This window comes from Ostrea edulis, chromosome 2 (genome assembly GCF_947568905.1).
Source record: "Ostrea edulis chromosome 2, xbOstEdul1.1, whole genome shotgun sequence".
In the NCBI taxonomy this organism is placed as follows: domain Eukaryota; kingdom Metazoa; phylum Mollusca; class Bivalvia; order Ostreida; family Ostreidae; genus Ostrea; species Ostrea edulis.
Window position 1 is genome coordinate 81,954,004 of NC_079165.1, and position 23,210 is coordinate 81,977,213.

The 23,210-nt window shown below is 35.0% G+C and overlaps 1 protein-coding gene across 3 annotated transcripts in view; it reads right to left on the reverse strand.

Annotated features, from left to right (window-relative positions):
- LOC125680558 (glycerol kinase-like) overlaps positions 1-23,210 on the reverse strand; it is a 52,188-nt gene that overhangs the window by 5,091 nt on the left and 23,887 nt on the right. For 2 of the 3 annotated variants that reach the window (XM_048920244.2, XM_048920245.2), the window contains exons 7-16: positions 19,733-19,842; positions 19,507-19,609; positions 17,800-17,867; positions 16,812-16,854; positions 13,774-13,933; positions 11,540-11,636; positions 6,627-6,711; positions 6,390-6,510; positions 5,512-5,655; positions 4,485-4,562 (exon numbers count right to left, since the gene is read on the reverse strand). In XM_048920244.2, the coding sequence (XP_048776201.1) occupies positions 4,485-4,562; positions 5,512-5,655; positions 6,390-6,510; positions 6,627-6,711; positions 11,540-11,636; positions 13,774-13,933; positions 16,812-16,854; positions 17,800-17,867; positions 19,507-19,609; positions 19,733-19,842 (1,009 nt within the window). Of the gene's footprint in view, positions 1-4,484; positions 4,563-5,511; positions 5,656-6,389; positions 6,511-6,626; positions 6,712-11,539; positions 11,637-13,773; positions 13,934-16,811; positions 16,855-17,799; positions 17,868-19,506; positions 19,610-19,732; positions 19,843-23,210 lie in introns of those variants that run through there. The other variant, XM_048920246.2, reaches the window with a different exon arrangement.

Below are 23,210 nucleotides of genomic sequence, written 5' to 3' on the forward strand. Positions count from 1 at the left end.
TAAAAACAAGCTTTCAACCCCTGGTGTGAAACAAATCTTCAAGCGATTGCCGGTGTAGAGGGAAGAACAAGACAGTACATTGTACATTATTAAAAACATTTTTGAATATTGCATAGTTTTGTAATTTTTAAATTCTTCATTCTCATTTCTAATGCGATAGGTTCTTTAACTACAACGCAATAGCTACATCTCATTTAATCTTGGATCGATATTGTTAACACAAGATCTATGTGGTTATCTTATTTTAGATACAAACTGTATATACAATGAAATGTTTTATGGGGGGGGGGGGGAGACTTTGAATTACTACCATAACTTTAATTCCTGGGATAAAAAATAACAACTTGATTTAAGAAATGAAACTTATAATTCTTTGTTTGATGCATGTATCAAACAAACAAGAGGCCCATGGGCCACATCACTCACCTATGTCACCTTGGCCCATATCTGAAGATTTTCCATATATATTTGCATGTAAAACCTTAGTCCCTATTATGGCCCCAACCTACCCTTGGAGGCCATGATTTTTGTAAACTTGAATCTACACAATGTCAGAAAGCTTTCATGTAAATGTCAACTTCTTTGGCCCTATGGTTCTGGAGAAGAAGAATTTTAAAGATTTTCCCTATATTTGTATGTAAAACTTTGATCCCCCCTTGTGACCCCATCCTACCCCCGGGGGTCATGATTTAATGAAACTTAAATCTGCACTATGTCAGAAAGCTTTCATGTAAATCTCAGCTTTTCTGGCTCAGTGCTTTTTGAGAAGAAGATTTTTAAAGATTTTTCCTATATATTTGTATGTAAAACTTTGATCCCCCCTTGTGGCCCCATCTAACCCCTGAGGGCCATGATTTTAAGAAACTTGAATCTGCACCATGTCAGAAAGCTTTCATGTAAATTTCAACTCTTCTGGTTCAGTGGTTCTTGAGAAGAAGATTTTTAAATGAGCCCACCCTATTTTTGTATTTTTGTGGTTATCTCCCCTTTGAAAGGGACATGGCCCTTCATTTGAACACACTTGAAAGCCCTTCACCCAAGGATGCTTTTGGCCAAGTTTGGTTTAAATTGGCCCAGTGGTTCTGGAGAAAAAGTCGAAAATGTAAAAATTTACAGACAGACAGACAGATGAACAGGCGATCAGAATAGCTCACTTGAGCTAAAAATTGGATGGAAAACTTCATCAATGCGAGTAGCGCATTGATAAAAAAGTTTGTTTGATACATGCATCAAAGAGTTATAAGTTTTATTTCTTATCATTTAATTATGTTTTTAGAATAGAAAAACAAATAGTTTCTCCCATCAAAAAGCTTAAATCAACGTTTTTGAAAGGGCGCGTAGAAACACATATTGGTAGAAATGGTATGGCTGTGTGTTCAGGTCAGGTAGAGTTACTGTGCAGAATTAAATGGATTATACGCCAAATTAAAGGTGCAGTGGTTAAAAGCTGAAATAGATATAAAGGAAGAGAACAAGTGGTGACTGAATTTATGCTGCATTGTGTTGAAGGAGACGTTGAACACTGGTTGTGTAATAGGAATGGTGGAATGTAACTAGGCTCCATTTCAATATCAAGTAAAAAGCTCAACACCTCTTCATCTAAAACACATTCATTGACTGAGCTCCATATAATGCAGTTCAATTCATTAATATCTCCCAGACCAAAAGTCGCCGCTTGCTCTGTCATGTTATCGAACTCGTAAAGCAGACGATACATACCGGGAACTCGTGTAATCTGTCTACTTCTACCAGTAAGTGGTCTATGTCATCAAGTTGTCCATGACTATTCTGCCATGTCATCACTAAGCCTATGTATGTTGTTTCTTTACATTAATTTGTATTTTATTCATATCTTTGGTTGGGTTTATTTTTGATAGCAATGAAAAACAAAAATCAAATGAATGCATTTTGTTTATAGTGCTTGTGTGGAAATTCCTGTTCTATGAATAGTGCAAAAATTAGAACTGGGAAGACACATTCCAGAGAAAAGTAGTCCCGCATGCTTAGTGCAGATGAACTCTGAACAAAATTTTTTTAAACTAAGAAATCAAACAAATTTTTCATCCAAACAGCACCATTGTTACATCATCACTTTAACAGTTATTAGATTATTATCATTTACACTAGTGCTAGTGTTCTGCATCAAATGAACACAAAGAAACATAGGTGAAGACACTTAAAGGGACTGGTTCACGATTTTTGATGAAAATATTTTTCATTTTCGATGTTAAACATTAAAAATATAACTTTTAATGTTGACAGCCAAAATTTTGACCTGAATGCAAAAATAAAAGCTATTTATTTTAACCTTAAATATGTGTTACGAGTCTTTTTATGTATACAAACATACAAGGGAAATACATGTAATGATTTTGTAATATAAATCATCTTAATATTGCATAGTCACAAATTTTAACTTTTATACAACATATTTTAACCCAAAAATGCTAGAAATGTGAAAGATATGATAAATTTAGATCGATATTCATTTCATATGAAAATTTCGTAAACAATAACACCAGAATCTTTGTTTACGAAACAAATAATAAACTCTCTAAAATGAGCTTCTGTGATACTGTATAACCATATTTTTTATGTGAAATCTTTCGAACACATTAGACAATAGATTTTGATCAATAAAAGTGAAAAAGAACATTTTGTGGAAAATCATGAATCAGTCCCTTTAAATGAAAATAGAAGAGAAGTTCAGATATCTCGAACCCCCCAGATATCTTGAAGTTATGTCAAAGACCCTTAAACTTTGAGATACAAATATTTTACTGTACTTCATCAGGATTACTAAATTAATACCCATGCTAGTATGATAAGTTAATTTACACTTTATCTATTTTATGAAAATCGATTAACAAGCAAGTTAATGCTTCTTGTTGGCTTGGATATGGGTATGATGGGGTCATTCATGTAGGAGTGCATGGAGGACACCCATGTATCCAAGTCCGTAACCACAATACCCTCTCACATACAATAACTGCCAATTTTGAAGATAGAACCTGGATGGCTGTGGTGAGAAGCGAGTGTGTTAACCACTACACTACCTCATGTATGGTCAGTTGTCATGCAGTTGTTCTGAAGTCAATATTTCGGCCAATCAAAAGATGGGACAAACATACTAACATTTGGATCACTTTCAAAAGTTACAACACTTCTTTAAAAAGCAACCTTTGTACCAGGTATATATACACATGTATATGTGGGTGATTTGGAACAACATCTTCATTCTTGTTTTTAAGGTCATGTGCAATGTTTCTGACATTTTTCCTAAAATCATCATTTCATAAACTTGATAAAAATAAAGAGTTCTTGTGTAATTTCAGAAATAGATTTAGATTGTAGTAATATCATCACACTCCGTATATCAGCCAGGTTAGCTCACCTAACTAGTAACGTGAGGGTCCAGAGTTCGATCTCCAATTAATCCTAAGATTTTTCTTCCCTTCTTGCTACAATAACTTAGTAATGTCTATGTATACAACCTTCTGTTATACATATGAGTTGAGTTTACAATTTTACTTGCCACCTCCAGGAGTTATCAGAATACACTATGAGTTTGTTTTGTAAATGAAATATATCTGAAATGTCACAAAATATTAAACATTATTGAGAAACATCGCATATGACCTTTAAAAGATGTGTCGATACGATTTGAAATTCTGAAAAGTTCTTCAATCATGTTGTTCAATCTTCATGTCACAATCAAATCATTGTTCAATTTCGATGTCACAATCAAATCATTGTTCAATTTCGATGTCACAATCAAATCATTGTTCAATTTCGATGTCACAATCAAATTATTGTTCAATTTCGATGTCACAATCAAATCCAGTTCTATAATGCCAAAATTAAACAGTGTCACATAAATAAGATGTTTTTCGACAAAAATTGACACATTATCCCTGGAGTCTAATACATAAGGAAAACATCTGAAAACATACAGGTGACTCGCAATAATTCGAAGTCCAAGGGACCTTGATAAAACTTTAAGAAATTGAAATTTGGAAATTGAAAGTCCGACCATATGGTTAAGATTTTACAGTAACCGGAAATGTTTACCAGCAAGGTCATGGGTCCTTTTGACACATTTTTCATTCATATTTGACAGATAATTCATTTGATTTCAAAATGAACCTTATTTTGCATTAATCAAAATATATTAAAGTTTATGTATTTCTTTGTTCTTTTCTCATTCTAAAATAGACATACAAAACTAATTTCCAATTAAGGCTTAACTTACACAGAGAACAATTTTATGTCACTTTACACAGAGCAAAAATTCTAATAGATAAGCAACTTTACACAAAGATCACTAGTTATATAGAGAGAAAAATTGGGAGCATGATTTTACTTCGAGACATCCAGAGACCGAAGTTCGAGCCATCGAGAGTCACCTGTATATGTATATACATTACAACTGAATTAGTAATGAATGATGAATGAAAAATATGTAGTAAAGAGAGACCGTTTACCGACTATTTCATTGGAAGCCTCCCAGTGCATTGACCTCTGTACAGCAAGTTTCCAGCGACTGAATCTTGCATCACGTTCTTTAAAATAAATAGTACAGAGACACAATGTTAGACTTCATTCAGTCCACATTTTTGAAAGCAACACAAGAGACCTGTGAACTTCAACAATCAAATGAGTACTGTACAATGAGGAACAGCATTGCTAGAGTGGAGATTTTATCTGAAATTTGGGATAATCAGAAGTAAAGATAGTTAGAAAATCTACCACATTTTCTCATTTTTTTTTCTTCATAAAGTGAACATGCCCTACCCCCGGATAATCATTTTTTTTAACTCAACTCTTTTCTAAAGCAGTTGCAAATCCTCCTTTCTAATGACTAAATGAAAGTAGAATGTAAATAAAAGTAAATAATTTTGAAGAAATAAACTTTATTTTTGAAAATACATGAGGTTATGATCTGCAAGGCCTGATGCCAGTGTACTTTTCAGGAAGTGCCTCACATGCTTCACAAAGTAGGCCGGTGTTAATATTGTCACAGTTCATATCCTCAAAAACTGAAATCTATTTCTTATAGAGAAAGGATTTTAAACAAGTAATCTTCCAAGAAAAACAAAAATATTCATTCCTTATTCCTTATTTAGCCTCAATCCCTGAGGCTAAATCCAAATCCCAACCAACAGAGATGCAGATGTAAAATTTAGAAATTTTTACAAATGTTGAAATCATAACTGACATATAATCACTTTAACCAGAATAGAAATTCTGCTTCTCTTGGATTAAATCTCCAAAAAATATTGAATCCCATCAAATTTCTTTCTGCTTTTCTTAAATATACATTTAGTATTTATACAGTATCACCAAAATTAAGGAAGTCTTTCAAATATAGAAAATAATTATTAAGATAATTTTGGCCTCACTCTGGTAATAAAACTCCTACCCCTGGGATCATGGAATTTACAATTTTGGTAAAACGCTGCTCAGCTGAGTATAATGAATGAAAATACCTGTACATATATCTATACCTACCTTTCTCCCTGATACATGGGGTGAATGTGTCTGTGGTGAGAACATTGAGGTTCTTGGGGTTAAGGCTCCACACCCCCACCCCTTCTGCGGCCCCTGCAGCCATAGCAGTCCCTAAAGCTGTTGTCTCTGGCATCGAGGGTCTTACTACACAGAAACAATAAACCTTTAAGCCACAACATTCACCCGAGTCACATTGCTGCTCCTGACAAATGAATTTGGAAACCACTTACTGTGGCTAAACAGCGACAAAGGTCCATAATTTGAACATGAATCTGCTCCATAATGGAATGATGCCTATTATCATTACTGAAACATCACATTTCTGATGGGTAGAATATTTGTGCTTGAAATCATATTTTTGTAGGCCTACTCTGAGTTTTGTGTTTTAGGTCTACACTGGGTTTTGAGTCTCTAGAACCTGTTTATGTTCTGTACTGAGTACATGTTTGCAGGTTTTGAATTTCTATGTATGAGTAGTGGCTATACTTGGTTTTGAATTATTGGAGTATGTTTGTGTACTATACTGGGTTTTGAATTTCTGGTACATGTATGAGTGTCTATTTTGGGTTCTGATATCCTGGCACACAATATCATGAATCAAGTACATGTTTACTAAACTTACAAATATTTTCCTATGTCGCCCTATAATTGACACAGATAACATTCAACTAATTTCAGCTTCCTGTTGTGATTGAAAGGAACCTGGACATTGATCTGTACTAGCTTGAGATAAACTTTCATTTGTCAGTCTGATTAAAATCAAACTTCCAACAGCACTCTATATACAGTAAGTCGCTGCACTGCTCCCACGCAACTGTTTGTACATTGAGTTAAGTGAGAGGTTTGATTTTAAACAGACTGCCTTATTCCTAACTTACCTACATTAATTCCCAGGAGATCTGCTTGTAGCTGCATTAACAGCTGATTGGCTGTCATTCCTCCATCAACCTGGAGGGAATGCAAAGGAATTCCACTATCCTTAGCCATGGCCTCAAGGATCTAAAATACCACAGGATATTGAATCGTGAAATCAAATAAGAAACAAGACAATCCCATCTAAAATGTCTCAGCGAGGCTCTTTTGTTTTTTCCTGTTCTAATTTTCTGTACACTCACCTCCCTTGTTTGGAAACACACAGCTTCTAATGCAGCCCTCGCAATGTGCTCCTTCGTTGTAAACTGGGTCAGTCCACAAATGATGCTAAAAAAGGAAAGAAATCATTAAATTTGCCATGCTGATGTTTATATTTGTGTGTTTGCCCAACTATCTATTTTGTATTGCTTATAGGAGTTATGAGATTGATCACTGTTCAAACACTCTCAAAATAGGAAAAATCAAGTTTCGCATAAATATACCTAAACCCTATACATTTAGGAGAAACAAAGAAAATTGCTGAAAGAAATCAAAAAAGCTTACTAATATGGGCACTAAGCATTTCTTAAAATACCATAAGTGGCTATACACATTTTACCTTTGTGAGTTCAGAAATAAAACTTTTCTGCATAGACACCAAGAGTACAACCAATTAAAAGTGCTCGTTTTCAAAATTAGATCCCACTTATCACCCTTTGCAAATGACATAGATGACACCCAAGTTTACATAGAGCTGTCAAACTGCAGTCATAATGATAAAAAAAAAAAAAATGCCGTAATGTATCCCATTAAATTGTAATGTAAGCACACAGTAATATGCCTCTTCCTTTTCCCAGGGGATCTGGAAATTTTTCTACAATCAATTCAGGATCAATCCAAGGGTGGCAGAATAATGTGGATATAAGAAGACTGATTCAAAGTCTGACAGTGTTCCCACCATATCAGATGAGGAAAACTGCAGAATTCAACAGTCTTTTTAAAATGAGGAGCATTAGAGGTGCATTTTTTTCTGCAAACCTTTCCCATATATTTAAGAAATGAACAGCACTTTTGAGCTGTTCATGGTCAATATGAATGTATTTGGATTTGAGGCAAATTCTGTGAATCATGTTAGCAATTCATTGAAAATTTGCCTCAAATCCAAATATGTTCATATTGACCATGAACAGCTCAAAAGTGCTGTTCATTTCTTATATATTCATTTACTAAATCACCATTTGTTTACAATGCTTGTTTAGGTCAAGGAAATATTTTGTTGAATAAAACAAACTCCTAAGATTCATCTATGTCACAGTTGCATTGTGACGTACTTCAAAACATAGACATGACGTCACACTTTACCCTGCCTTTCATCAACATTGCAAGGTGCACTGTATTTTGGAGCTCCGAGACCACGAGATTGGGATGATAATCCACGTAATTTCACAATCTTAATCTGGGGTGTGACTTTGCAAGATCTTTGTAAAATATGTTTGTTTTTTTTTCAAATCATTACGCTCTCTCAGTCACGTGCTTTAAACTAGTTCATAATCTGTTCATAGTCAATGTGAACGGATTGTGTCGCGTGCTGAAATTGGTTGGTTCAAAGAGGAAAATGCGATTTGTAATATAATAAGGATTATTGAAATGAATATGAGATAATCTCTTTTAATTGAGTGACAACCTACTATATATACAAATTGATATAATCTCATACATTTGATTCATTACAATCTACATCAACATATTTGCGATTAACACATGTAGCATGATCAAGTCAGCATTTCTTTTCCCCCTATTAAATATGGAAGATCTCTTCATGTATATCAACAAGATGTATTTGTCAAAAACTGATGCCCCTATGACTCCAAGGTCATGAGGTTAAAACTTTGGTACAAAAAGAAAGGTCTTGTCACAAGTGAGCAAAACTATCATTAAACAAGCAGCTTGGTTCAGAAAAAACTTTTGAAAGGTAATGACTAAAAATTAATTAATTATCAAACTTAAATATTAAACTTGACTACAAATTCAGCAATTATCATATGACCTTGTAGATGGGTATGGCCTTTCATATTAACAAATTTCATCTAAGGATGATCTGTGCAAAGTTTGGTTCCCTATACATTTGCATGTAAAACTCTGATCCCCTATTGTGGCCCCTTCCTAACCCCAGGGATAATGATTTTTACAAACTTGAATCTCCCAATTTGTCATGAAGCTTTCATGTAAATTTCAGCTTTTCTGGCCCAGTGGTTCTTGAGAAGATTTTTAAATGGCTCCACCCTAATTTCGCATTTTTTTTAATTACCGCCCATTTGAAGGGGACATGGCCCTTCATGAACAAACTCAAATTCTCTTTACCTAAGGATGATTTGTTCCAAGTTTGATTAAAATTGGCCCAGTGGTTCTGGAGAAGATTTTCCTATATATCAGCTAGTAAAACTTTGATCCCCTATTGTGGCCCCACCATACCCCAGAGGTCATGATCTGAGCAAATTTGAATCTACTTTATATCGGGAAGCTTTCAAGTAAATCTCCACTCTTCTGGCCCATTGGTTCTTGAGAAAAAGAATTTTAAAGATTTTCTTTATATATTCGCATGTATAACTTTGATCCCCTATTGTGGCTCCACCTTACCCCTGAGGACCAAACTTAGAATCCGCAATGCCTGACGATGCTTGCATATCAATATGAGTGATCATCTTTAAAGATTCATCCTATACATCCCCATGTAAAACTTTGATCCCTATTGTGGCCTCATCCTACTGATGTGGTTGAACCTCAAAATCGGGATATTCAGTCTCGAGCTTCGTTGCTTCCTCACTGTTTATGTACATTCTTGGGTCATTGTGATGTCACAGAGTGCAGATTTCAAGGTCGATTAAAAGATGGACTTTTCAAAATTGTTAGATTTTTTTTTTATTGATAAATTTTGTATTGAAACATACCAATCTTTACATTTTTCATAAAAAGCAGTAATTTTCAAAATCAATTCATATGACCTTCAAAATAAAATTCTAATATACAATTGAAACAATTCATGACTCTTCCACTTTAAATATATTTACTCTGTCATGTATAAGGTATGAAAGGTTGCCTTTAACTTTAACATATCCATAAAACTGAATAGTGTTTTCAATATAAATGAGGCAATAGCACGTCCAACACAAATGACTTATCATCAGAGCCCTACAATATGGCGGGTGTCCTTTGGTAATCACTGTAATACTGATTATATATTGGTTTGATGAACCAGTAAATTATTTTTTTTTAATATTCTATCGATACAGAATATTTTGTTGTTGAAATAAATATATGTGTCTACCTATTTTTCATAGAAATTTTAAATATTATACACCTATTTACTAGCTATGAGGACAATAGCAAGTTTATTCTCCCCCAAGACAGCAACTATTTCCCGAGGCTGCGTCTCCGGAAATAGTTGCTGTCAAGGGGGACAATAAACTTGCTACTGTCCGAATAGTCAGTAAAAAAGTGTTCTATCATACCAAAGTAGACTTTACTTGTGTCAGACATACCAAAGTGAAGTAAACTAATTAGAGTTATCGGCTTTGACATCATAGAAAAGAAAACACGGGAAAATATAGCATCCAGTAAATAGTTTCGAGACTATATTTCCCTAGGGCAGATAGTTCAGAAACTATTTCACGGCTAGCGTTATCCAGATTAAATAGCAAATTTATTCACCTAACATTTATATATACATTCTGAGATAGATTTACTGTAGCTACTTCCAAGTACTGCTGTTTTAATTTAAAAACAAGATGTGCTTGTGAAACACAAATGCCCCCGATAATGGCCAATTCCGAATATGGCCAAGGTCACAAGGGCAAATATCTCGGTACCAGTAGAAAGATCTTTTCAAAAGAAATGCTCAGGTACAATATGAAAGCTCTAATATTTACCATTTAGAAGTTATGACCAATGTAAAAAAAAAAATTAAAAGTAGGTCAAATGTCAAGGTCAAAAGGTTCAATAACAATGGAAAGGTTTTGTCACAAGGAATACTCATGTAAAATATCAAAGATCTATCACTTACTGTTCAAAAGTTATTTGCAAGGTTTTCAAAAAGTAGGTCCAACTCCAAGGTCAAGGTACGGGGTCAAAAATGTTGGTACCCACGGAAAGGTCTTGTCACAAGGAATACTCATGTGAAATATCAAAGCTCTATCTCTTATTGTTCAAAAGTTATTAGCAAGGTTAAAGTTTTCAAAAAGTAGGTCCAACTCCAAGGTCAAGGTCACGGGGTCAAAAATGTTGGTACCCACGGAAAGGTCTTGTCACAAGGAATACTCATGTGAAATATCAAAGCTCTATCTCTTATTGTTCAAAAGTTATTAGCAAGGTTAAAGTTTTCAAAAAGTAGGTCAAATTCCAAGGTCAAGGGGTCAAAAATGTTGGTACCCACGGAAAGATCTTGTCACAAGGAATACTCATGTGAAATATCAAAGCTCTATCACTTACTGTTCAAAAGTTATTAGCAAGGTTAAAGTTTTCAAAAAGTAGGTCCAACTCCAAGGTCAAAGTACGGGGTCAAAAATGTTGGTACCCACGGAAAGGTCTTGTCACAAGGAATACTCACGTGAAATATCAAAGCTCTATCTCTTATTGTTCAAAAGTTATTAGCAAGGTTAAAGTTTTCAAAAAGTAGGTCCAACTCCAAGGTCAAGGTCACGGGGTCAAAAATGTTGGTACCCACGGAAAGGTCTTGTCACAAGGAATACTCATGTGAAATATCAAAGCTCTATCACTTACTGTTCAAAAGTTATTAGCAAGGTTAAAGTTTCAGACAGAATGACAGACAGGACAAAAACAATATGGGGGGGGGGGGGGGGGGGGCATAAAAAAAAATTTCAATTTTGAAAATACACAAAGGTATGACCTGCAACTCATATCCTCATGTGTTTTCAAAAAATGAAATTTATTTCCTATATTTACATTCTACATTCTACTTTCATTTTTGTCTGGACCAGCTGTTAATATATACGTACTATATTGATCAAGATTCATACGTGCATTGTTCACAACTGCAGCACATTCATGAGGAAATGGCTACCATTACAATTCGTAAAGATATCAAAGGTTAAAATGTTGAAAATGTAGATATGATTACATATTGCAAAAAACAAAAACAAAAAACCCATGCAATATTTACCCTCTGGCATCCATCTGCCAGTATGGACAGAACAGACCAGCAAAGGCAGGCACGAAGTAACAGCCATGAGTACTATCCACTCTGGCAGCAAGAACCTCTATAAAAGAAATATTCATAATGTACAAGTCTATCAAAACTATGGATAGGGGATCCTCATCAAATTAGACAGATGCGCTAATTCAAAAAGAAAACATTACAAGAATGGACGAAATTCAAACTTGCACTTCGAAAGATAAATCAAATCATCGGCTACAACTTTGGGTGTACTGTTAGACATGATATTGACTGTTACACATATTTCAGAGAAACCATAAATGAAGATTTGTTGGAGTCATCTAAAAGGCTGAGGATTTAGGGGCCTGTCCCCCACAATAACTATGAAATCTGACAAGTTTTGAGAGGTTGAGGATTTAGAGCCTGCCTCCCACAATAACTATGAAATCTGACAAATTTTGAGAGGCTGAAGATTTAGGGCTTGCCTCCCACAATAACTGAAATTTGACAAATTTTGAGAGCTGAGGATTTAGGAGCCTGTCCCCCACAATAACTATGAAATCTGACAAATTTTGGGAGGCTGAGGATTTAGGGGTCTGCCTCCCACAATAACTATGAAATCTGACAAGTTTTGAGGTACAATTCCAAGTCATTCAAGGGGCATATTGACATATCCTAGAATGCAGAACTACACTATTATTATGTTCCCCAAACAAAGTTTGTGAAAATATAGACTTTGCATCTTAATAATAATGAATAACAAGATACATTTGTGAAACACTGATAGTCCCAGATTACAACAAAGTGAAATCAGGTCAATGTTAAGGTTAAAGATTGGTGTCACTGGAAAGGTCTTGCCACAAACGCAGTATTAAGTCTTCCCCGGAAGACATGTGTCGCCTGCTAGTTCATTCTATATGTAATATATCACGTATAATGTTGAAAAAGTAAATTATTGAAATGGTTTTTGTCACTAAACAGGAAGTTGATAAGCGACAGATTCGAAAATGTCTTACACAATACAGTTGGCCACAGTGATGCTCTGTGCCAAATATCAGGAAGTTGTACCATGTGGTTCTTGAGAAAACTGTGACAGAAAATTTTGCTGTAAAAAATTCTAAGTCCCGGCAAACAGGAAGTTGATAAGCGACAGATTCGAAAATGTCTTACACAATACAGCTGGCCACAGTGATGCTCTGTGCCAAATATCAGGGAGTTGCCCCATGTGGTTCTTGAGAAAACTGTGACAGAAATTTTTTGTGACGACGACGACGACGCCAGACGCCGCCAGACGACGGATAGTGATCCCTATATGTCGCCATTGCGTAACACAGGCGACACAAAAATACACATACCAAGTAAGAAAGTTCTACCTCTTATGGTATAAAAGATACGACCGATGAGGTCCCTTTTTTCACTCTCAGATTTATTTCTCACTTTTTAATGTATTCTAGCATTTTAATCATGGTTCAGAATTTAAATGTTTCTATGTTCTTGTTGACAGTTAATGCCCCTTTAACCAAGACTACAATTATACTTCACCCTCTTACATACCAATTCAGACAAACAGTGCAAGAGATGAACATACAGGAAAAACAACATATCTAAACCTACTTTAAACAAGAGGTACTGTGAGCAATGCTCACTAAGATACCCCCCGCTTACCCCAATCTCCTAAAGGGTGTTGTTAATAGGTATAAATTACCTCTTTCCAGAGTGTAAAAATATGGTATGCCTTTGTAGAAGAAAATGGAAGATATAGTCCGAACACAAATCCATGGCATAAACATATAATTTTGACCTTGAGATCAAAGGTCAAGGTCATAAAAAGGTCATGAATGTACATGACACATCGTCTCATGATGATACACTCATGTGTCAAATATGGTATGCCTATGTCAAAGAACAAAGAAGTTATGGCCCGGACACGAATCCATTGTAAAAAACCTTTAATTTTGACCTTGAGGTCAAGGGTTAAGGTCATATAGAGGTCATGAAGGTATTTGACACATCGTTTCATGGTGATCCACCTGTGTGCCAAATATGGTATGCCTAAGTCAAAAAACAAAGAAGTTATGGCCCGGACACGAATCTGCACAGACGGACAAACATTAAGACGGACGGACAGACAGAGTGAATCCTATATACCCCCCTGAACTTCGTTCGGGGAGTATAAAAATGCAGGTATAACAAAAAAAAAAGACCAAACAACAAAAGGTGGTCATGTTAGCATTACTCACCCACTTCCTCTGATGTCTTGATGACCCCTAGATTGTCTCTCAACCATCGTACGCAGGCTCCAGCAATGGCCACAGCACCCTCCAAGGCGTACACTACTGGCTTGCCTTTACCCAGCTGATATCCCACAGTCGTCAGTAGTCCCTGCTTAGACTCCACAGGCTTTCCAAAAATAAATGGATTATTTCAAATTTTGTAAATGTGCTTTATCATGGATGGGAAATATTTACAGGGTAATTACAATGAAATAATAAACACCAAAATTTCCCCACTAGCATGGTTTTGAAAATGTGTTTAAAGGAAGGGTATGAGGAAAGTCAGTCTTTTTTGCCGGGTGAAAGTTTTGATTTTTGTAGATTTCATGGCATGGACATACTCGTGAATTCAAATCCTTCATTAACAAGATATTGATCAACAATAAACAGCACTTCAACCACAACATAATTTCCCCCAACAACCACAACATCAATTCCAACAACCACGACATCAATTCCTAACAACCACGACATCAATTCCAACAACCACGACATCAATTCCTAACAACCACGACATCAATTCCAACAACCACGACATCAATTCCCAACAACCACGACATCAATTCCAACAACCACGACATCAATTCCCAACCTCGCATTGTCCTGTTGCAGCAAAACACGTTTAGAGAGTTTACCTCAGCATTTGACACAGATGGTGGTTCTAACCTGGTCTAGCAAGTTTGCATACTATACTCCAGTTATTGTACTTCTCTTGGGTAAAAAGTCCAACATAATAATGCCTTTTGCATCCTAAACTGTATTGAAACAAGGCATGAAAACCGTGACCATCTCAGTCAATCGGAAATGGGATAGGCTGGTTACTTACTGACTTGCCCTCGTATATCTACAATACCCAGGATTGAGTCTGTGGTCCCGTCCAAATGTAAATCTGATAAATCGAGCATGGTGATCGCAATTTTCATTTTATATACCCAGGGTACCTAGTTTTGCAATTTGTTGCTGTTTATAACTGTTGGCTATCAAGCGTACTTAATCACATACATATGAGGAACTTGTACGTCTCAAAATTGATAGTTCCAACCGATTATACCAAGGAAACTACTTACCCAATAATTACCATACACCATATATACATGTATATAGATTATCTTCATTTACAAGCAAGGGAGTTGATGATTAGCTGTACATAATAGAAACAAAATCAAGATTCCCTGTATGTTGCCAATAGAAAATGACACTATGACATTTCATATCAAATTAAATGATACACAAATGAATACGTTTTCTAGAATTTTTTGGTGATTCAAATGAATCTGTTATATTGTCCTGTTTGAACTTCAATTTTTTCATGAGGAAATTCAAAGTAATTAATTCATACATTTTCATAGCTTGATGTGTAAACTATATTTGGGACAATGTATGTCAAGGACACTGAAAATCATAAATAAGCACTGATTTACTTCATTACTTCATTTGAATCACCATGACATTTCTCATGTCATGCTGTACTTGCAAGTTTGTAACATAATAATGTACATTATAGACATGAAGTTTCTCATGTCATTGTAAAACTGAATCTATTTACAGTTTAGCCATCCTCATGGAACTAAAATCCCCTATATGATGCATTCAAACTGACTCTTAACAGTGACCTTGGCCAAATGACCTTGTAAGTGTCCTTTTTAAAAGTCCATTTCACCTTCTAATGTCTTTCAGTTGTTGTGTATTACATTGTACTTGATTGACACCTGTGACCTAGATAAGATTCAAGGTGTTCTATTTTTAGAACAATGTTTTTCAGTTTAATATAAAACTGATGTAACGCTTATTTGACATAGCACTGTACGTTCTAGAAATGAAAGCTCTGAAAAACTTCATTTTAGTATTAATGGACTGTAAATTTTGTGGTTAGAAGCACTCGTTAAGTATTTTATAAGCACTCTACAGATTCACATTTGGACTGGGGATTGATTGGACTTTACAGCTGATTTGTGACAGTTTATATTCTCATGTGTGAATTCAGCTCAGTAGTAAACCAGCATCGGACACTGTTATTTGTGAACTTTATCAGACACTGTTATTTGGGAACTTTATCGGACACAGTTATTTGTGAACTTTGGTTAGACCTACTGTACATTAATAATTTTTGCATTTATACATTTGTCTATAAATAATTGTAAATAAAGTGCTAAATCTTTGAATTGTTTTGTGATTGATTTAAGCTGGGTTTAAAGGGTTTATTTTAACCCCTAACACAGTTACACAGTTATGGCACAGACATGAAGTGGGACAGATGAACAGACAGACATTGTTAGTAGTTAGCAATTCCTGTATCAATCTAATTAAAATCAGACTTCTTAGATCCGCACCGTATACTCTGTGTAAGAAGATGTGATATAACCCGATTAGTGGTCAATTTTATGTGAACTTTATGTTAGCCAATCAGTGTGTCATCTATGAAGTCGTCGGTGTTCACAATTCAAGGAAAATGGTTGTGATTGTTTGGTTTAAAAAAACACATCGCAGCTAGATGCGACGTCACAATGCATTGTTTACGTTAACTGGCGTTATATTCCTCGAGTTTATTAAGTAAACTATCTTGAAAACTATTCAAATCATACCTATCCCTATTCATATGTAAATCGCAATTCACAATTGATTTGATTTGGGTGTATTTTATATTGTACATTTTGGTTTGGGATGAACGGAATAAATTAGGCATTGTTGCAAAAATTTTAAATTCCTTATTTGAGAATATACAATTTTATAGTGTGGAATAAACTTTGTGGGTGAGAGATTACTGCAACTTGTTTACAAACTGCCGGGAACCGCCTAAATAGTCATCGGCTGTATGGCGCAATCTGACTGATTGATAGTTCTCGTGAATATTCCAAGGGAAGGTCATGCGGACGTGACCCCCTTATGGGGTTATGTCAGATCCTATTGTAGCAATTTTGAGTGTATCTTAGGATCTGATTTTATTTAGATTGTTCCTGTATCCCCCTAATATTTTGTTAGGGGGTATCATTATGATAATCTCTTACCTCAGTGCCTGTATTCATCAACAGGAAACATCCAGTTCCATATCTAGTTCAAATAAAACAAACCAAGATAAGGGAAAAAAAAGATGACACAGTCACGAACAAAACATTTCCATGCCCCTGTCCCGGGTTTAAATCACAACTCTGATTACGTCAGCCTGCTTTTCTCTTAACTGGTCCCCTATTGTGACAGCTCCCAAGACCAGTTAACGTAAACCCGGGACAGGGGACATGTTGAAAATGGGGGGCACATGCTTTCAAAATTTCTGGTAATTTTAAATTCCAGTTATTCATTAATAATAGCACTCTCCTTGCTTAATATTGATTGATTGTATCTTGCTTAACGTCTCGCTCAAGAATTTTTAACTCATATGGAGACGTCACAAAGACCGGTGAAGGGCTTCAAATTTAGGCCTATGCTCGGCGCTTACGGCCATTGAGCAGTGAGGGTTCTTTAGTATGCCACACCTTCTGTGACACGGGTCATCTCTGAGGATCCGTGACATTCACATGATGCCGAGTGTTTGGCGATGGAACTGTCACTCCTTGTTTTAACGACTTAGGTCTGTCGCGGCCGGGATTCGAACCCTGGCCTTCCGCATGCGGGGCAAACGCTCTAACCTCTCAGCCACTGCGGCTTAATAAAAACCACAGATTCTAAAAAAAAAATTCCCTGTGTCCAAATGGTGCTCAATCTTGTTGGAGTGATACCAAAATCCTTTACTACTCATTTCTATTTTGTCTTAAATCCTACCATAAAAGTAAGAATCGTCTTTTGGATACGACCTTAAAAATGAAGGCCCCATGTCATGGCAGGCATATTAAAGAACCCCCACTGCTATGGCTGTAAGCATAGGTCTAAGTTAGTGGTACTTCACCTACAGTTGATGATGTCTAATTATGAGTAAAAAATTCTCGAAGGGACATAAAACAAACAAATAGTATTCCATGAATATTCATATTCTGAGCTTTCAGCAATAGATGAACTTACGTATTCTTGGCCTGGCCTGGCTTAAAGCACATCTGTCCAACCATCGCCGACTGCTGGTCGCCTAGAATCTGTGGGGAAGTAATTTCAGACCATGAGAAAAGAGTATGAGCGAGTTTGATCGTCTACTGTAGTTTGGTTTTGAAAAAGACCAAATGCAGTGAAGTTCCACTTTAGTTGTAAACAAGCATTTGGTTGTACCTACAAGCATGCATTTACAGCACTTTAAACCCATCTAATTTCTTTTGTATCATTTATTAGTATATAATGTCTCTAACACAATATGCTGAAGTACTTTAATACTGATATTTTTGTTTTATAAAAGAGACATACACCTGCAAAATCAGTAGTTATTATCTTGCATAAAGCGTTGATGAATACATCATTTGGCTTTGTCCGCGAGGAATCCATCCTTCAAAACTGTTGTACTACACTAGACATAGAGCAATTCTGTTCAAACCAGGCACAGTTCTATCCTTCTTTATTCAAAGCATAGTTATTATAGTTGATATGTATTATATCTATGGTATGAATATATCAAATGTGCTAATACATCATATTTGGTTTGACACCAATACCAATTTTGACATCCAAGACTTGTGAATGACTAATTGACAACTGGTAAACTCCTTGTACTTTGAGGAACTGGTAAAAATAATAGCACATTGTAAATCATTTTCTTAAGAAACATGGAAAGTATGAAAATCCGATGGACAATGCAGAAAATTCACTCTGAGCACATTTAACGTAGTTCCACGCTCCTCTGACCCCATAAGATTTTCCAAAGTCAATGATTTAATAAGATTTATGCATGACAAAAACATAAATTTTGTTGAAGTCTTTTTCAATAGTTATTGTAAAAAATCCTGTTAACCATAAAATATTTCAAAAGTCTAACTTATATATGAATAATCAATTAATAGATTTCCTTTATTTTTCACAAACATTTTGTATATTTTTTAAAGAAGCATTATCTTGAAATTGTTATGAATACTATTGTATAATTTTAACCAGTTTTTGTGAAATTTTGATAATGCTGTTTAAGGAAAATTGCAATTTTCTGATGTTGATAACAGGTATATGTGTGCTAATTTATAAAAAAATTTTTTTTTATTAATACCGCAACATACTTATTTTATCATTTTTATTTGTTAATAATATATATTATTTGAAGAATCAACAATTAAATATAAGATTGAACCTATAATTCTAAATTGATGGAATTACCTTAATTTTCAATACTTTTGCCCCCCCCCCCCCCTTTCCCCCAATTATCCTTCAATTTCAAGACTTTTGCCTTTAGACAAGTGAATATTTATTTGGTAAAATTAATATAATCTTACTTTAACTAGTCCTTCATGACTTTTGCTTCCTTGAAGTTAGTAACAAACCATGTGATTGCCATCATTATTTTAAAATCAATAGCTTTTATGTTAGACAATATGAGAATTTAATTTGGCTTTTCAGCATTTTTTTTTTTTTACAAATAGCTCTTAATTATACCAGCTAACATCAGGTTCCTTAAAAAAAATCTGTAAATATTTTGCCTGATGACAACTACAAACTCTGATAACATTTGCCCAGTACATATTAAATATAGCATAGCTGGGTTAACTCAAACTGTCTTGTGAGAGGTCCTGGGTTCAGTTCTCAGCCAAAACAGAATACGGTCTTTGTTAAACATAATTATAGAAAACATAAGACCATTACCCCAGAAATAGGCAGACTTTGTAGAGGCCCTATTTTCATCAGACCATAAATCTCTGAAGAACTTCGAATCTCTGGTAATAAAGACACTGGGATTTCAAAGAAACTGCGAAAAGATACAAATCATAATGTATTCTGATATAAACAAAGAAAAAAGAGCAAAAAGTCTGATATAAACAAAGAAAAAAGAGCAAGAAATCTGATAAAGAAAAATTACAGAAATTCATACCCATAAAGTTTGGGGTCCCATTTCAGACTATGAATATTCATTAACATAGTGCGACTTGCATTAGTGACATCAGTAGCATGTATCCCTCCATTCACACCTCCTGTCATTTTCTACAATACACCACAATATCATACATTTGAGTCATTTCAAATTCTGTTTTAACTACCACACAATTAACTACAGTCCCTGAAACGTTCTATTTTCCCACTTGAACGATGAACGTACAGTGAGTGAACAGTGAATGCAATTTGGTGAACGCAAAGTGAACGGTGAGCGCACGGTGAACGCAAAATGGTCTATTCATTCGGTATATTTCGAATTTTTCCCTTGGATTGTACTTAGTTTATAATCAGGTTGAGAATATAAATATGAATACATCTGTTTCATGAAATGATCGTAAATTTCACATAAATGCAAGTAGCAATCATGCACAAACAAAAGAAAATTTCATTTGTACATTGTTTACAGTATTACATATACAGATACATGTATACATGAAAAATAAAAACATGTATTCTATAATATTTAGAATTCTTGACGTTTACATAAATCGTGAATATTGGTGTGTCATCTTGGTATACTGCATGTAATTATATTTCGACTTAAGATACATAGTATTTAATTTCTTAATACAAGAGTACAAACAATGCATGTGAAATAAAGATAGTCTAGTAATTAGCGCCAAGAATTTACAGGCGTACATGCATGACTTCAAAATTTACAAGCGCGATTGTTTGGATTACACGCATGCCAATTAAAAACAACCTGAAAGGAGTCAAGATAAATGCACAACACGGGTAGAACAGGTACCTCGTGTTGACACCTGAACGCTTCTAAATAGTATAAAAGGTTTATTCCCATGTAAATTTAGCGTAATTCACTTTACTGCAAATACATGTATAGTATATCGACCTGAGGAAATAATCCTAGAATTATTGATGTACGTATGTACGAAATAGTGTGACTATGAATTTACATTTAGATTGTGCAATATTTGTATATTTTTGATGTGGATAAAACTGTTTATTGTACTGAACTTTCTTTACGTATATCATATGTGGGGCAGAAATGTACGAGAAAAATTTCCTCTTTATATCATTATTATTTTATTCATTTATAAGTAAGAGAGGTTGGGGGGGGTTGGTTAAGGAAAATAATTGACTTATATAAAATTCTTGTCAAGTGAGACAAAATAAAATATAATAAATTGTGCTTCTGCCCAAACTTGAAAATGTTAAAATGATACTTCAGGTGGGGGTGAGGTATTCATTAACTAAAACTGCCTCATTTTCGTACACATACCAGCGCTCGTTGCTTGTTCTTTGCTACATGTACATGTAAGGGGTGAATTCATAACTGCAAGCTCTTCATTTCTCTATCATTCAGAACGTCTCCCACTTTTTAACCAAACAATGCTTATGTTTTGTTATGATAATAACAATGATTTATTCTATTGTTTGATATTGATGAGTGATCTGCAGTTTTCCTTGAATTTTCGCAGTTGATAATTTTGATATTTGTACTTTATAAATCAAATTTCTGATATAATAAGAAAGTTTACTTTCACTATTACGCACACGCTCCTTTTTTATTTTTGCCTTGCTACGAAAATCGCTCCTTTCACTTTGGTATTCTAAATGACAGTTAACAGTGAATGCATGGTGAACGCTTTGTGAATGGTGAACGCACGGTAAGTACAAAACTGTAAACGGAGAGCGTACGGTGAACGCATGGAGAGCGCACGCTGAATGCATGGTAAGCGCACAGTGAACGCACGGAGAGCGGAAAAATTGTAAAGTAGAACGTTTCAGGGACTGTATTTAGGTACTTTCATTTACATTTTTATGGAGTAATAAGTATTCATATAAATACTGTATAATGGGTATTTTTTGTGGGTGGAAATTTTTGCGATCCCTTAAAGGTAGCAAATTATATTCTGCATTTCCTATTTCTGTGGTTGCATTATACCTACCTATACCTACAATGTATATGTATTGATATATGTCTTTTGCGATTGTAATTTGTGTATTTTTCCTATCCACAAAAGATGGACAACCACAGAAAATACCCGTTATATGGTGTGTGTTTGTGTGTGTGTGTATATATATATATATATATATATATATATAAAGCACTAAATAATCACAACTAGGTACTGAAAATTTTCGCCCCAGCCCGGGGTCGAACCAGCGACCTGCGGCACCCACCGCCTAGCAAGACTGTCAAACCAGTGCGCAAGTCCACTCGGCCACAACGACTTCCCTAAAAAGGAAGTTTTGTTATGCTCCTAAAGCGCTACTTATACACACTGATGCAATCTCACACAGTCGCTGTGTCATTCAGTGTTTAAGATATTTTATAAGGAGAGTGGATCTCTCGATGCAATTGTATAGAATATTAAATATAAAGCACAAACAAACAATTATAACACCCAACCTTACGTTTACCCCTAGGATCTAAACGATACATGTGATAATCAATTAATTAATATATAAAGCACTAAATAATCACAAGGTACTGAAAATTTTCGCCCCAGCCCGGGGTCGAACCAGCGACCTGCGGCACCCACCGCCTAGCAAGACTGTCAAACCAGTGCGCAAGTCCACTCGGCCACAACGACTTCCCTTAAAAAGGAAGTTTTGTTACGCTCCTAAAGCACTACTTATGCACTGGTTTGACAGTCTTGCTAGGCGGTGGGTGCCGCAGGTCACTGGTTCGACCCCAGGCTGGGGCGAAAATTTTCAGTACCTAGTTGTGATTATTTAGTGCTTTATATATTAATTAATTGATTATCACATGTATCGTTTAGATCCTAGGGGTAAACGTAAGGTTGGGTGTTATAATTGTTTGTTTGTGCTTTATATATATATATATATATATATATATATATATATATATATATAAGCACTAATATTCCAACAACACCCGATACCTCAAAGTGTCGGATCCACAACATGGATACAAGGTCAAATACAAAAAATTAAACAAAGCACTGAAATGACCAACAACACGAACAGATTGTCAAATTTTCGGGACGACCCATCCCTTCTTCAGGACAAACGAAAAGAATTACATAATGTGGCCAATATCAACAGAGAATAATAACAAAAACTACATATAAATACATCTACCACTACAACTACACTAATCTACAAACGTATTTACAACGCAGACTACATGTACATGTTTTTTGGTCTTTAGGCTTGCCAATCAATGTTAAAAGTGGAGCGAATTAGGACGTGCCTTATTCGTCCAAAGAGCTGATCCAAAATGTACGAAGTGATAAAAATAGACTTAATTAATCTCAAGTGGAACGAGTTAACCCAATTACGTTGACAAATAGTAAAGCTAACTCATACCCAGAGAGATTCTATTTTAACTATGCATTAAGAATAAATAATTTATAAAAGATAATAATAAGAAAAAAATATCAACACACACACACACAAAAAACAACAACAAACAAGATGTGTTTGTG